The 13,424-nt window shown below is 24.0% G+C and overlaps 3 protein-coding genes across 3 annotated transcripts; 1 reads left to right on the top strand and 2 right to left on the bottom strand.

Annotated features, from left to right (window-relative positions):
- Positions 1-793: 793 nt before the first annotated feature.
- On the bottom strand, positions 794-3,198 carry LOC122499616 (60S acidic ribosomal protein P1-like). The gene is made up of 4 exons (XM_043608067.1): positions 3,015-3,198; positions 2,514-2,667; positions 1,102-1,203; positions 794-894 (listed from the first exon to the last, which is right to left on the bottom strand). Exons 1-4 carry the CDS (start codon positions 3,084-3,086, stop codon positions 881-883), a joined length of 342 nt encoding a protein of 113 aa, XP_043464002.1. The 5' UTR covers positions 3,087-3,198; the 3' UTR covers positions 794-880.
- Positions 3,199-3,689: 491 nt separating this feature from the next.
- Positions 3,690-9,157, top strand: LOC122499594 (succinate--CoA ligase [ADP/GDP-forming] subunit alpha, mitochondrial). Its single transcript, XM_043608044.1, has 7 exons — positions 3,690-3,933; positions 4,722-4,957; positions 7,267-7,488; positions 7,583-7,687; positions 7,786-7,965; positions 8,196-8,330; positions 8,461-9,157. Exons 1-7 carry the CDS (start codon positions 3,897-3,899, stop codon positions 8,545-8,547), a joined length of 1,002 nt encoding a protein of 333 aa, XP_043463979.1. The 5' UTR covers positions 3,690-3,896; the 3' UTR covers positions 8,548-9,157.
- Positions 9,158-10,950: 1,793 nt separating this feature from the next.
- On the bottom strand, positions 10,951-12,364 carry LOC122499600 (UDP-N-acetylglucosamine transferase subunit ALG13 homolog). Its single transcript, XM_043608049.1, has 2 exons — positions 12,048-12,364; positions 10,951-11,431 (listed from the first exon to the last, which is right to left on the bottom strand). Exons 1-2 carry the CDS (start codon positions 12,132-12,134, stop codon positions 11,015-11,017), a joined length of 504 nt encoding a protein of 167 aa, XP_043463984.1. The 5' UTR covers positions 12,135-12,364; the 3' UTR covers positions 10,951-11,014.
- Between the last annotated feature and the right edge of the window lie 1,060 nt (positions 12,365-13,424).

Below are 13,424 nucleotides of genomic sequence, written 5' to 3'. Positions count from 1 at the left end.
GATTTTTTTTTGTAAAAAGTAAATTTGTCAAAAATATTGTATTTTAACTTTCAGGAAGTTTTTTCATTTGTGAAAATATTTTTTTAATTTTAATAGATGTCGAACTAAAGACTTCTTTTGGAAAGAAAAAAAACTCACTCTTTGAAAGACAGTATTAATATTTATTAATATTTACGATTAAATTTATTAGTATCTATAAATTAACAATTTTAATAAAAAAACACAAGAACAAAAAAACGCACAAATAGAATGATTTAACCGCTCCAGAAAAATTGCAAATTTTGTCAATTATTTTTCAAAAATTCAACATATAGCTGTACGTTTTAAAAATGCTTACGACTGGATTTTAGCGAATGCATTTTATCTTCAGAGAATATTATATCATAAAAAAAGGAAAAAAAAAACTGTAAAATTTTATGATGCGCATGCACCATCATTTTTGTAAGGCTTTGATCCTTGCCGCACATATTATTATAATAATGAGAAAAAAAAACTATTTTTTTCAACTGTTTCATTTGATTATTAAAAGTGTATCTTTTAGCGTATATTATAGACAAGTACAAAAAAAAAAATTATATGAAAACGTGTCTAATAAAAAATTCTAATAACTTCCAAATATGTTTTGCAATTTTCTTTTCATTTTCAGAGTTGACAGAAAAATTTGATTTTGTTTTTCCGATTTTTCAGTTTTTACGGTTGAAAAAAAAATCAATAAGACATTTCCCTGATTTTCTTTTTGGAGAAAAAAAAATCTTACCTTAAAAAAATAGCGAGAAATTCATAAATCAATTTGTTCAAGTTTCAATTTTTTTTCGTTTTTATTAAAATTTCAATGTACAGTTTGTACAGTCGAAAAGTTTTGGTGACGATTCATCGACTTTTAGTCAAAGAGACCTGAAAAAGAAAAGTTTTTTATTAATACGGGAATGTAATTTTAAAACAAAGAAAAAAGTATTTAGTAATATAAATTCTCATTTTTTAATTTTGTCTTCAAATTTGTATTCAGTAGCTAATACATGTTAAAAGTAATCATGGAATTTATTTTTCCTATCGAGGAATTCTTTTTTTTTAATAAAGAAAAAAATATTTTGTTATTCGTACCAAAGCCCATGTCATCGTCGGATTCTTCTTCTGGTTCTTCCTTCTTCTTCTCCTCCTTGGCAGGAGCTGCATCACCGCCTGCAGGAGCAGCAGCAGCGGCCGCTATTTTCAAAATAAAATTCATATTTTAACTTTCATTCAATTTCAAATTTTATTTAGCTAAATTCAATGTTTAGTTTCTATTTTAATTTTTTAGAATAAAATAAACATTTAGAAATTAAAATCAAAAAAGAAGACTTGTGAATAAAAATAACAAAAAAGAAAAGATTTGTGAATTAATAAAATTAAAAAAACAAAAAAAAAAAATGCTTTGGAAATGAATTTGTTGTTCAAAAAAGCCGAGGACTCAATCTATAGTTATCGATTAAACCCATAAGGCTAAAATGATCAATAATTGATATTTCCTCTCTCGCTGTCCGAACTAGTCACAAAAAAACCAGTTTCGGAGGATGATTGGAGGAAAATTACAAGGATAACAGCAATTTTTTCAAATAATATTAGGCAAAAAAGGGATTTTAATTTTAAAAACGGAGATTCAGTTTTAAAAAAAACCGATTTTTTTAAATTAAGTAAACAAAATTATTGTATTATAGCGTATAAAGTTTATTTTCAAGATATTTTATTACTTTTTTCTCTGAATTTCAACTTTTTGAAAACAGACTTTTTTTGTTAATTTTTAACATTTTTTAAAACTTTTTCCATAATCTTCAATTTTTCTAAATTTTTGACTAAAAATTTTCCTTTGAAATTCCGTAAATTTTATTACATAAGAAGTAAATTTCAGCAAAAAAAAATTAGTAAAATTTACTTCAGACTTGGTAACAGTTATTCTCTGATAATAATTTTTAATAGAAAATATTTCAAAATTCAATAATTTTTTTGGAATTTTTTAAATAAAATTATTCAAAACTTTAATAATTCTTTTCGACGATAAAAAATTAATTTGTTATCATAAATATTTAAATATTATTAGTTTTACAACAATTAAAATTTTCGAAGAAAGGTATTTTTTAAAATTGAATTTTTATAAAGTATTTTATCAAAATTTTAAAAATTAATTGAATTCTTTCAAAGAATTAACATTTTTAAGAATAATTACATTTTTCGAGGAATTTATTTAAAATAATTGAATTCTTGCAGATAAAAATGTTCTAACATTTTTGAAAATATTTGAATTGTTTCAAAGAATTTTATTTCAAAATAACTAAAAAAACATGTTTAACTTACAAAAAATGACATTTGTAAATTTTTATAAAAGTAAAAAGAAAAAAGGGTAGAATATTAATGATTTTTAGAAGATTTTATTAATTTCAGGGGATAAAAAGGGGGAAGGGGAAAAAAGGGAAGTATCTGTGATCCCTGAATTAATTATTTATAAATAAAATTTTTTTATATAATTAATTTAAACTTACCACCACCGGCGGCGGGTGCTGCTCCAACGCCGGAGCCGATCTTTGTGATCAGTTCCTTGACGTTGACTCCTTCCAGGGCTTTGGCGAAGAGTCCTGGCCAATAGGGTTCAATGTCGACACCAGCAGATTTCAAGATGGTCTGTATCTTCTCACCCTACAAGGAAAATAAATAACTTAATGATAAAACATCAAAAATATAATCCAAATTTAAAAAAAAACCTATTTTATTTAAATTTTAGGAATTTGAGAATTGAGAGACAGGAATTATTCGCAAAGTGAGGTTAAAAAGTGTTCTTTTCAAACCACGTGGGGAAAAATAATCCCTTTTTTCATAAATATCTAGTAATCAATAAAAGAAAAGCAGCCTCCAAATAAATAGAAATTACAAACAAGTTAATTAATGACGAAATATTAAATTAAACTAATAAAATAATTACATGTACATAAGGTACATAAATACATTTTTGAGGTTAGGTTGAAAATCTTTTGTTGCAAACTTACCGTTACGGCGACATCGTCGTCAGCCAAAATTAGGGCCGAATAAACACATGCAAGCTCAGCTTTTGTCGACATTGTTTTTTTGATTAAATTTTATTGCGAATAAACGTGTAGTCGCCAAAAATTGGCCTTAGCTCCGCAAGAGAACCGACACGTTCAACAGGCAATTTACAAAAGGAAAGATGGACGCACCGCGCCGGAAATTGAACCCAACCGGATGACAATCAGCGCCCTCATAATTATTCACAAAGTTTACCAACCGAGTTTCCTCTCCCTGTAAATATAATTAATTTATATTAATTTCTTTTGACAAAAATATTTAATTTTCATGTTTCGAATGGCGATTTCAAATTCCTTTCCGAATACAATAATTAAAGTACATAATAAACAAAAAAACGAACAAAAGTAAAAAAAATTGACATTTAATTTGAAATTCCCGCAAAAAAAAAAAATTATCGACTGTTTTTGCAGTAGTTAGTTCGGCGAATTTCAAAGTACAAAAGGAAAAATAAAATTCTATTTATTTATGTAAATAAAATAAAGATAAAAGAAAGTATTGAGAGCCTCATATATTATTATTATATTAATAAAGAAAAAAATAATTCGGTCTTATCTAGAGAGTAAATTGTCATTGGCGAAAAAAAAACCCATTTTTCACTTCTCGTATTTGTTAAGTTCGTGGTCAAAGTGCTATCACCGCGCAGCAACGTACGAGGCAAACGAGGGCTGCGACTTGCAACTTTATCTTTCACAATCTGTTTTTCTCTTTAGCTCACATTAGATAGGAATTTAATGGTGATTAGACCAATAATTAATAGAATTCTAGTATAGTAGTTATTTTGCCGGAGTGAAAAAAAGTTAGAAAACAAATATAAAGAAGAAAAAATGGCTGTGGCAACTAGAGCATTTTCAAAATTTGCAGGTAAGTTCAATATACCGACAATGTATAGTGATTCACAAACATATTATACCCTCATATATAATTGGTTACAAAGGTCATTATCTTCTCTTCCTCTTTAAATAAACAAGAAAAAAAATAAATAAATATAATTTCCTCTCAACCCATTAAATCCAATTTTATCGCTCTCAATTTGTCAATAATAATCAGGTCATTTGTCCGTTGTTCATTCAAATTAACATTTTATTATGTAATTGACACATTCTTCCTGTTTTTTCAAACATTTTCAATAAAAATCAACTTTTATTGTTTGAATCCAATTGTTGGATTATTTCCTATATTTCCAAGGGGAATTCTAACCTTAAAACAAAATATTAATTTCTTAAAGTCTTAAAGAAAAAGAAAAAATTCAATATTTAGATTTACATGAATCGGTGAATATTAAGTAATTTTATCGAGTGAGAAAATTTGCAAGACTTGTTTTTGTTTTTATAATTATTGTATTGTTCATGACCTCGTTCCTTGATGATCAATCAGAGACCTTGATCTCGAATTCTGGGCTGAATTAGAATTGGCTAAAAATAAAATTCTTGTGCGGTGTTAGCTTTGTCTGTTAATACTTTGTTATTATTGCATCTGTTAATACGTCAGAAATATGATATTTGGAGTAATATTTCTTCTAATAAAAAAGATCTTTCTTTAAAAAAAAACTTGAAACTCTGTTTTATTTTCTGTTTTGATTAAATAATATTATGCAAAAGTTGATTGTTTTTTTTTCTCTATTAAAGATTTTTATTAATTTATTTTTGCAGTTGGAAGTCGCAGTAGCCTCTTACGCACTCAAGTAAGATTTAATTATACAGACACAAGAAAAAATCTGGTAATAGATTCTAATACAAAAGTCATTTGCCAAGGATTTACCGGTAAACAAGGAACATTTCACTGTCAACAAGCTATTGATTATGGCACAAAAATTGTCGGCGGTGTTAATCCAAAAAAAGCAGGCACCCAACATCTTGGAAAACCTGTTTATAAATCTGTCAAAGAGGTAAGTTTCCGCTTCTTTTTATTTCGAGATTCATAATTTTAAGCTTCCATTTTTATTCGAATTTAAATTTGAAATCAAATTTTTAATTTTTACTCTATTAATTAATTTACAAATTTAGTAAATTCTTCGCAAGAATTCAATTATTTTATACAATTTTAATAAAATTCTTCACAAGAATTCAATTATTTTCCCAAATAATAAAATTTTTACGAGAATTAAATTTTATTTACAAAAACAAATAAAATTCTTCGCAAGAATTCAATTATTTTATACAATTTTAATAAATTATTCAAAAATATTCAATTTATATTTAAAAACAGTAAAATTCTTTGCAAAAATTCAATTATTTTCTAAAGTAATAAAATTCTTCTGAGAAATTCAATTATTTTTTAAAAAATTGATAAATTCTTGAAATCTTTCTTTAATTCTTCACAATTATTCAATTATTTTCCCAAATAATAAAATTTTTTACGAGAATTTAATTTTTTGAAAAAAAATTAAATTAAACTCTTTGCAAAAATTCAATTATTTTTAATACAATTTTTAAGAAAATTTCATGGAAGAATTCAATTTTTTTCTAAAATTTTAATAAATCCTTCGAAACAATTCAATTATATTTTTGTAAATAGTACAATTCTTTGCAAAAATTTAATTATATTGAAAAGAATTCCACTAAAGAATTTAATTTTTTCTTAATTTTTTATAAAATTTTTCAAAAGAATTCAATTAATTTCTAAAATTTTAATAAAATTCAATAATTAAATGTTTAATTTCAATTTTTAACGAACATGATTATTTTTAAAAATTGAAAGAAATTGTTCATAAAATTCAATAATTTTCGAAAATTTTAATTAAAATTATTAAAGAAAGAAATAACTAAATTTTAAAAGATTATATTAAATTGAAATCGTTGAAAATTTTAATTGTTGTAAAACTGTAATAACATTTAAATTTTTACTTTGAAAAATTATTAATTTATTTTCTTAATTTCTGTGAAGAATTTAAATTAAATTTTATTAAATAATTCAATTTGTTTACTTTAAAAAATACTTTTAAATACAATTGCATTTTTTAGGATAAAAATTTAGAATTAAATTTTCTCATCAGGATTAGAAAATAAATATTTTTGATTGGAATCAGGAAATAGTCAGGGAAATACTAAATCAAATTTTTGTTAATTTTTTTTTCCTGCTTATATAGAATTTTATTTTTTTTTAAATCAAATTAGTTTGTTGCACTTGTGGAGAAAATGTAAAACGAGAAATGAACGATTTAATCGTGCTGACCTTAATGCACTCATTTGATAGATGAAGAAATATGCATCAACACATTTATCGTGTTTTTTTCTTTCATTTTCAGTTGATACTCATTTTTAGATTCATAAATAAAATTGTACTCTTTTTAATTTTTAATTCCCTCGAGATAATTTTCTTCTTGAAGCGAGGCTCAAAGTTTAGGATTAATATTTTTAAAAATTTCTATTTATTGTAGATTACTATCACAAGTGGATGTAGATAATTTTTTTCTAAGAAACAATACGGCTCATAAAACAATTTTTAATTTAAATTACTTGTGAGACGAAATATCCACTTTAGTTGAGAAAATTTATATTTTATTTTCTCTTTTATTCAAAAAATCGTTTACTTCTTTTTATTTTGCATTTTTTGATTTTTTTAATATTTAATAACATTTTTTTCATCCGTTTTGATAAATTGAAGAAATTTTGTTTCTCTAATTAAATTTAGTGATAGCTTCATTAGTTTTAGAAAGTTGATTATATTTAGTTTTAAGTAGTTCTTAATAATCTTTTAATTATATCTCTAAGAAAAATGTTTCAGTTTTTTCTTTTGAGAGAAAAGAATTTTTTTCTGGGTAAATTTTAATAAAAATGTTGTATTGAAATGAAAACATAGTCAAGTAAATTAAATTATCAATTATTAACTTTAATTTTTTTAAGTAGATTTGAATTTATCAAAATATTTTATTTAGAAACTAATTTGAATTAAAAAAAATATTTTGTTGTAAAATAAATTCAATTTTTGAATTTAAAAGATTACTTGAAAAATAGTTTAAATATCAAAAAATATTTTGATGAAAACTAAAAATTGTTGGGATTATTTTGTCGAAAAATAATTTCAATTTAAAAAAAAACATTTTATTGAGAAATAATTTGATTTTTTCGAAATATTTTGTTGAAATATAATTTGAATTAAAAAGAAAAGATTTTTTTTTGAGAAATAATTGGAATATTTAAAAAATATTTTATGGAATAATAATTGGAATTTAAGAAAAGAATTTCTACTTTGCAGGCGAAAGAACAAACGGGAGCTACAGCTACGGTAATTTACGTTCCTCCACCCGGTGCAGCGTCAGCAATAATGGAGGCACTAGAAGCTGAAATGCCTTTAGTTGTTTGCATCACTGAGGGTATTCCCCAACACGACATGGTTAAAGTTAAAAGACGTCTTCTCGAACAAAGTAAATCGCGTCTAATTGGTCCCAATTGTCCAGGAATTATTGCTCCCGAGCAGGTTTGTGTTTATTCCCAATTAAATCTATTTTTACATTTTTTTCTTCTCCCAAAAATTAACAATACATTAATCGTTGAAAATTTAAATTTTACAGTGTAAAATTGGAATTATGCCAGGACATATCCATCAAAAGGGAAAAATTGGAATTGTCTCTAGGTCAGGAACGCTGACTTACGAAGCCGTGAACCAAACAACTCTTGTAAGTTTTCTTTTTTAGAAGAAAAAAACAAATTTCTTTTTTCAAATTTAAAAGGAAATTCTAGACTATTTTATGAAAAAATGTGTTAAAATTTACAGACCGGTTTGGGACAAACGCTGTGTGTTGGAATTGGTGGCGATCCATTCAATGGCACAGATTTTATCGATTGTTTAGAAGTTTTTCTAAATGATTCTGCCTGCGATGGTATTATTATGATCGGTGAAATTGGAGGCAGCGCCGAGGAAAAAGCAGCGGAATATCTCATTGAGAAGAATTCGGTTAGTTGACAATAATTCCGATTTTATTAAACAAACGTGTGTTTTAATCACATTATTTGAATATATTAAAGTCATGGAAAAGCCTCGAAAATTATGGAACTATCATCGAATTTCATTTTGTTTCACAGAATCATAAAAATCTAATAAGAAATGGATTTAATTAATAATATTATTAATTCAATAATTTAATTAATAATAATAATTAATTTTGAAAAAAAATTTCGTTTTAGGGGCCAAAGGCAAAACCAGTTGTATCATTCATTGCTGGAATTACTGCGCCTCCTGGACGTCGAATGGGTCACGCAGGTGCCATTATTTCCGGAGGTAAAGGCGGAGCTCAAGACAAAATTGACGCACTTGAAAAGGTAAAAGCTCTCAAAAGAAAAACAAATTTAATCTATAAATAAATTTATAAATATAAATTTATAGAAATAAATTTATTTATTAACTCTCAATTATTTTTTGCTAATCAAAAATTAAAAATTAATCCAACAGGCAGGCGTAATTGTAACAAGAAGTCCAGCACAAATGGGAAACACATTATTGAAAGAAATGACCCGACTTGGTCTTGCCGGCAAATGAATATTCTAAAAAGAAAAATAATTCTACTGCTAATCTAAGTAGTTTCGTCTCCATGTTCGTGTATCTTCATGAATTATAAAACAAAAAAAATTAAAGCTTAATTTCATCTGCTAAAGGGAACGAGTCGTCATAAAAGAGAAAGGGACTAATATTGAGAATTAAACTGTTACTGTACATGATATAATATTTATATTTATATATACATATTCTACATGCCATTGATAAAAAGAATAAGACCTTTGAGATTATATCCAATTCTACATATTATTGAACTCAACAAAGAAAGTTTTCTCCATTTTTTCTAATTCAGTTTTTAATGATTGTACAGTATATTACTAAGCAGAAAAAAAAGAAATTCCCAACGAACGTTATTTTTGTTCGCGAATTGAATATTGTGAGGTCCACGCAATTTTCTCCTTATTAAAATATGAAAAAAAAAATCTTGTATAAATTATAGATAAATGTTTCTAGACATTGACGTGAGTACCTCTTAAACTATCCGTCAAATTTTTAACTATCGAAGAATGCGTATGACGCTTACATTTTATTGTAAATTATGTTGAATATCGAAATATATCTATTAAAGTATTAAAAAATCGAATAATTGAAATTCTTTTCTGTTTTTTATTTAATATTTCTTCATTTTTATTTCTTCATCATTTCATTTTTATTTAAATTAAATTAATTTTACAAGCAAATGTTACGTTTTTAATTTATCATTGTGCAAATTAAAAATTATAAAAGAAATATCCAGACTTCATACTCAATAATTAATTTTTAAAAAGTATCAAAAAGTATCTTTAATACTGAAAAAAGTAGCTATCGAAAATTAATTTTAACGAATGAAAAAAAATTGTTTTAGTCCATTCACAAAAATTTGATTCAGTATTTCCCTGACTGTTTTCTGATTTCAATCAAAAATATTTATTTTTATTCTTTCTGAAAAGTTTTATTATTTGGGGAAATAATTGAATGATTGTGAAGAATTCAAGAAAGAATTTATTAATTTAAAAAAAAATAATTTAATTTCTGAGAAGAATTTTATTATTTTTGAAAATAATTGAACTCTTGCGAAGAATTTTATATAACTCTTGGTAAATAATTTTGTATTCTCGTGAGAAAATTTATTAATTGGGAAAATAATTGAATTCTCGTGAAGAATTTTGATATAATTTTTGAAAATTCTAATTAAATTCTTTTCAAAAAATTTGTTATTATTATTATTATTATTATTATTATTATTGTTATTATTATTATTGTTATTATTATTTGTATTTTTTAAGAATTTTTATCTTTTTAAATGGAGTTGCTTTAGTCATTTTAATAAAATATTTAAAAATAATTGAATTTTATGAATAATTTCTTTCAAGTTTTTAAAATAATCGTGCTTGTTAAAAATTAAAATTAAACATTTAATTATTGAATTTTAGAAACTAATTCAATTTTTTTTTTAAAGTTTTATAACTGATTTTTGAAAATAATTGAATTTTGACAAAGAATTTTATTATTTATGAAAATAATTGAATTTTAGCGAAGAATTTTATTTAATTTTTTTAAAAATAATTGAATTCTCGTGAAAAATGTCATTATTTGGAAAAATAATTGAATAATTGTAAAGAATTAATAAAAGAATTTATCAATTTTTTAAAAAATAATTGAATTTCTGAGAAAAAGTTTATTATTTATGAAAATAATTGAATTCTTGAGAAGAATTTTATTTAATTCTTTTTAAATAATTCAATTCTCGTCAAAAATGTTATTATTTGGAAAAATAATTGAATTTTGGCAAAGAATTTTACTATTTACAAAATGTAATTGAATTGTTTCGATGGATTTAATAAAATTTTAGAAAATAATTGAATTTTTTTGAAAAATATTATTAAAAATTTTTTAAAAATTGAATTCTTTCATGAAATTTTATTAAAATTGTATTAAAAATAATTGAATTTTTGTAAAGAATTTCATTTTTTGTAAATATAAATAAATTAAATTTTTTCGAATAATTTAATTTAATTTTTTTTTAAATAACTGAATTTTAGTAAAAAAATTTTATTATTTGGGAAAATAATTAAATAGTTGCGAATAATTAAAGAAAAAATTCAAGATTTATCAATGTTTTAAAAAATAACTGAATTTCTAAGAAGGATTTTATTATTTATGAAAATAATTGAATTCTCGTGAAGAATTTAATTAAAATTTTTAGATTTTTTTTTATTTCAAGTATTAGCGATGCAAATTTTCCTCAAAAATAAAGAAAAAAGTAGCTTTTTAATTAAAAACAATTTGGTTTAATTAATTTTTGGTATTTTTTAATCTTCAAAGCATAAAATTAGAATTTCATTAATATTAAAATTTAAAGCATTAAAAAAAGAAAAATTAGGAAACAAAAAGCAAAGAAAACGATTAATCCTGGAGATTATTTATATTAATTTCGTTTCTAGTTAAAAAATTTTCATTGAAACATAATTCAAGCGAAACCCATAAATTTATCAATTTCGGCAGCTATTTGTTTACTTTTTTCATAGACGAATGGTTTTAATTCGGATAAATCTGACGTTTGAAGAGTATTTAATAAAGTGCTGCAGGTGCAATAGTATAAGTAACCATCTTTATATAGCTGTTCAGCTAATTCCAGTTGATGATTGTCCATTAGTAATTCATTTGTTACGACAATTAATGGCTTTTTAGCTTCGAGTGCCTCCAAACAACTTCCGGCTCCTGCGTGACTAATTATTAAATCAGCTGATGAAATATATTTCTCAAGAGACGGTGATAAATGAAATGATTCAATTTTTTTGAATCCACAGCGAGCCGTACAATCAGGATCCAAACTAGTGTTACCGATTTGCAATACTAAATGATTATATCCCATTTTATTTAATACCTAAAATTGTTTTTCTTTTTATTTTATGCAAAATAGTAACACTTTCTTTCTATTTTAAAGAAATAAACATTTTCTTCTTTTAAACTATTTTTGTTTTAAATAAGAAGAAAGTAGGGAGAATATATACCCTTTCTTCTTATTTAAAGAAACAAATTTTTGGTTAAATTAAATTATTTACAGTAAAAAGTATTTTAAAGTCAGAATCTGACAAATAATCAAAACAAAAGTTAATCGAATGTCATAATTTCGTATTTTAAAAGAGAAAGACGAATTAAATTTCAAATTTGTTTGGATAGAAAGTAAAGTAATAAATTTTCAATAATTTAGTTTTATTTTTTGTATAAAAATTACGACTTCCTGTCAATGAAAAACGATCGAAACGATTTAGGTAACATAACCTAAAATTTTACTAATCCTCTTTATTGCGACAAAAGATATTAATTTTTATTCAAATACAACTTATTTAAAATCTTGAAAATTCTCTACCCTTCTACCAAAACGAATTAAAAATTTAATTTGTCTTTTTCTACAATAAAATACGAAACTACTTACTTTTCATTCGACTGTCAGTCGGATTCTGTCAATATTGTATTTTTTATTAAATTGCAAAATTTACCTTCAAAACATCATTGCTGGTTACAGTTGTTATTAAATTATCAAATTTTGTTGTTCCCACAGTGACAAATATTGTTTTTCCACTCATTTTTAGGTTAAAATTCACTTTTTTTTGTTTATGACAAAATTTTATTTATTCGTTTATTTACAAATGAGAAAATTCATTTCAATTATTAACAAAATAATTATTAGTAATATTTTTAAATAAATACCTAGACTTTTAAAATAGTTTACTATTATTTATATAGCAAATAACGACTACTAAAGAACGTAAACAACTAAACTTTATCTAAACAAACAAATTAACAACAATTGATAGTTGATACACTGATACCAACAGTACATAAATAAAAACTTTCTGACTTTTGCATACACCGCCACCTGGTAGGCAACTTAAAAACTAAACTTGTCCAATCACCGGAAACCGTTACCGACAGTCGGTGTCTTCTGGACAAGCGGAGCGGAATTAACAATACAGCGCATGCGCACTATTACCACTAGACATGTTTAATTATAATTTTCTCTTATTTCTGTGTAATTAATTAGAAAAAATGTAATTAAAATAACATTGCATTTCTGTATTCTTTCGACTAAATATCAAAGTCCGATAGTGTGGAACAAATTACTATATTTACAACAGAAACTTTACAGTGATTTGCAAAACCGGAAATGAAATATTCAAAATTTGGTCACGTGACTTTGTTGAACATTTAACGAACTTTCCTGAAAGAAGTGAAAAAATTCAACCAAGAAGCCATCTTTGTGTCAATAGTAATTTGTTTATTTTCAGTGAATTAATTTACCAATTTTATCATATGCATGATGAAAAATTAAGAAAATATTAGTACAAATAGTAATAAGTGATAGTGAGTGATAAAAATCAATGGAATAAATCAAGAAAATGATAAATTTACCCTTTTTCGTGTCCATGTGGTGTACCGGTTTTTCATGACACTCAGCAATTTCCTCAGGTTTGTATTCAATTTTAACAAGTTTCTATTCCTTTTTTTCCAATAATTTTCGTTATTATGATAGAAAGAAATGCAATAGTAATATGTATATCGAATTGATTATATGATTTTTATTTCTTATTGGACTGTATATATAGATATATACATTATAGAAACGTATGTTATTTCAGTTATTTCGTAAAAAATTATGTTTTATTTTTAACTTTTTTTAGTGTTTTATTTTTAATTAAAGTAAAAATATTTTTTATCAATATTCAGTTAATGTTATTTTCTAAGGATCTTTAATATTTTTCACTTGCAAATTGTTTATAATTAATTACAAATTTTAATGTAGAAATTAAGTGTTACATAACCTCAAATTTTTCGAGTTTTTATGGTTTTTATGTATTTTTAACATTTTTTCCTTT

Source organism: Leptopilina heterotoma, unplaced genomic scaffold (assembly GCF_015476425.1).
Source record: "Leptopilina heterotoma isolate Lh14 unplaced genomic scaffold, ASM1547642v1 Lhet_101, whole genome shotgun sequence".
Taxonomy (NCBI): Eukaryota; Metazoa; Arthropoda; class Insecta; order Hymenoptera; family Figitidae; genus Leptopilina; species Leptopilina heterotoma.
This window is presented reverse-complemented; position numbering and strand designations above follow the sequence as displayed.

What these genes read in the sequence shown, in the direction of transcription:
- LOC122499616 (XM_043608067.1), bottom strand. Translation starts at nt 3,086, where the DNA reads ATGTCGACAAAAGCTGAGCTTGCATGTGTTTATTCGGCCCTAATTTTG. An exon ending in ACGACGATGTCGCCGTAACG is followed by an intron (nt 2,668 to 3,014) that starts GTAAGTTTGCAA and finishes TTTTCCTTGTAG; the next exon opens with GGTGAGAAGATACAGACCAT. An exon ending in AGCACCCGCCGCCGGTGGTG is followed by an intron (nt 1,204 to 2,513) that starts GTAAGTTTAAAT and finishes TTTTGAAAATAG; the next exon opens with CGGCCGCTGCTGCTGCTCCT.
- LOC122499594 (XM_043608044.1), top strand. Translation starts at nt 3,897, where the DNA reads ATGGCTGTGGCAACTAGAGCATTTTCAAAATTTGCAG. An exon ending in CCGTGAACCAAACAACTCTT is followed by an intron (nt 7,688 to 7,785) that starts GTAAGTTTTCTT and finishes TAAAATTTACAG; the next exon opens with ACCGGTTTGGGACAAACGCT. An exon ending in AAATTGACGCACTTGAAAAG is followed by an intron (nt 8,331 to 8,460) that starts GTAAAAGCTCTC and finishes TTAATCCAACAG; the next exon opens with GCAGGCGTAATTGTAACAAG.
- LOC122499600 (XM_043608049.1), bottom strand. Translation starts at nt 12,134, where the DNA reads ATGAGTGGAAAAACAATATTTGTCACTGTGGGAACAACAAAATTTGAT. An exon ending in CCAGCAATGATGTTTTGAAG is followed by an intron (nt 11,432 to 12,047) that starts GTAAATTTTGCA and finishes AAACAATTTTAG; the next exon opens with GTATTAAATAAAATGGGATA.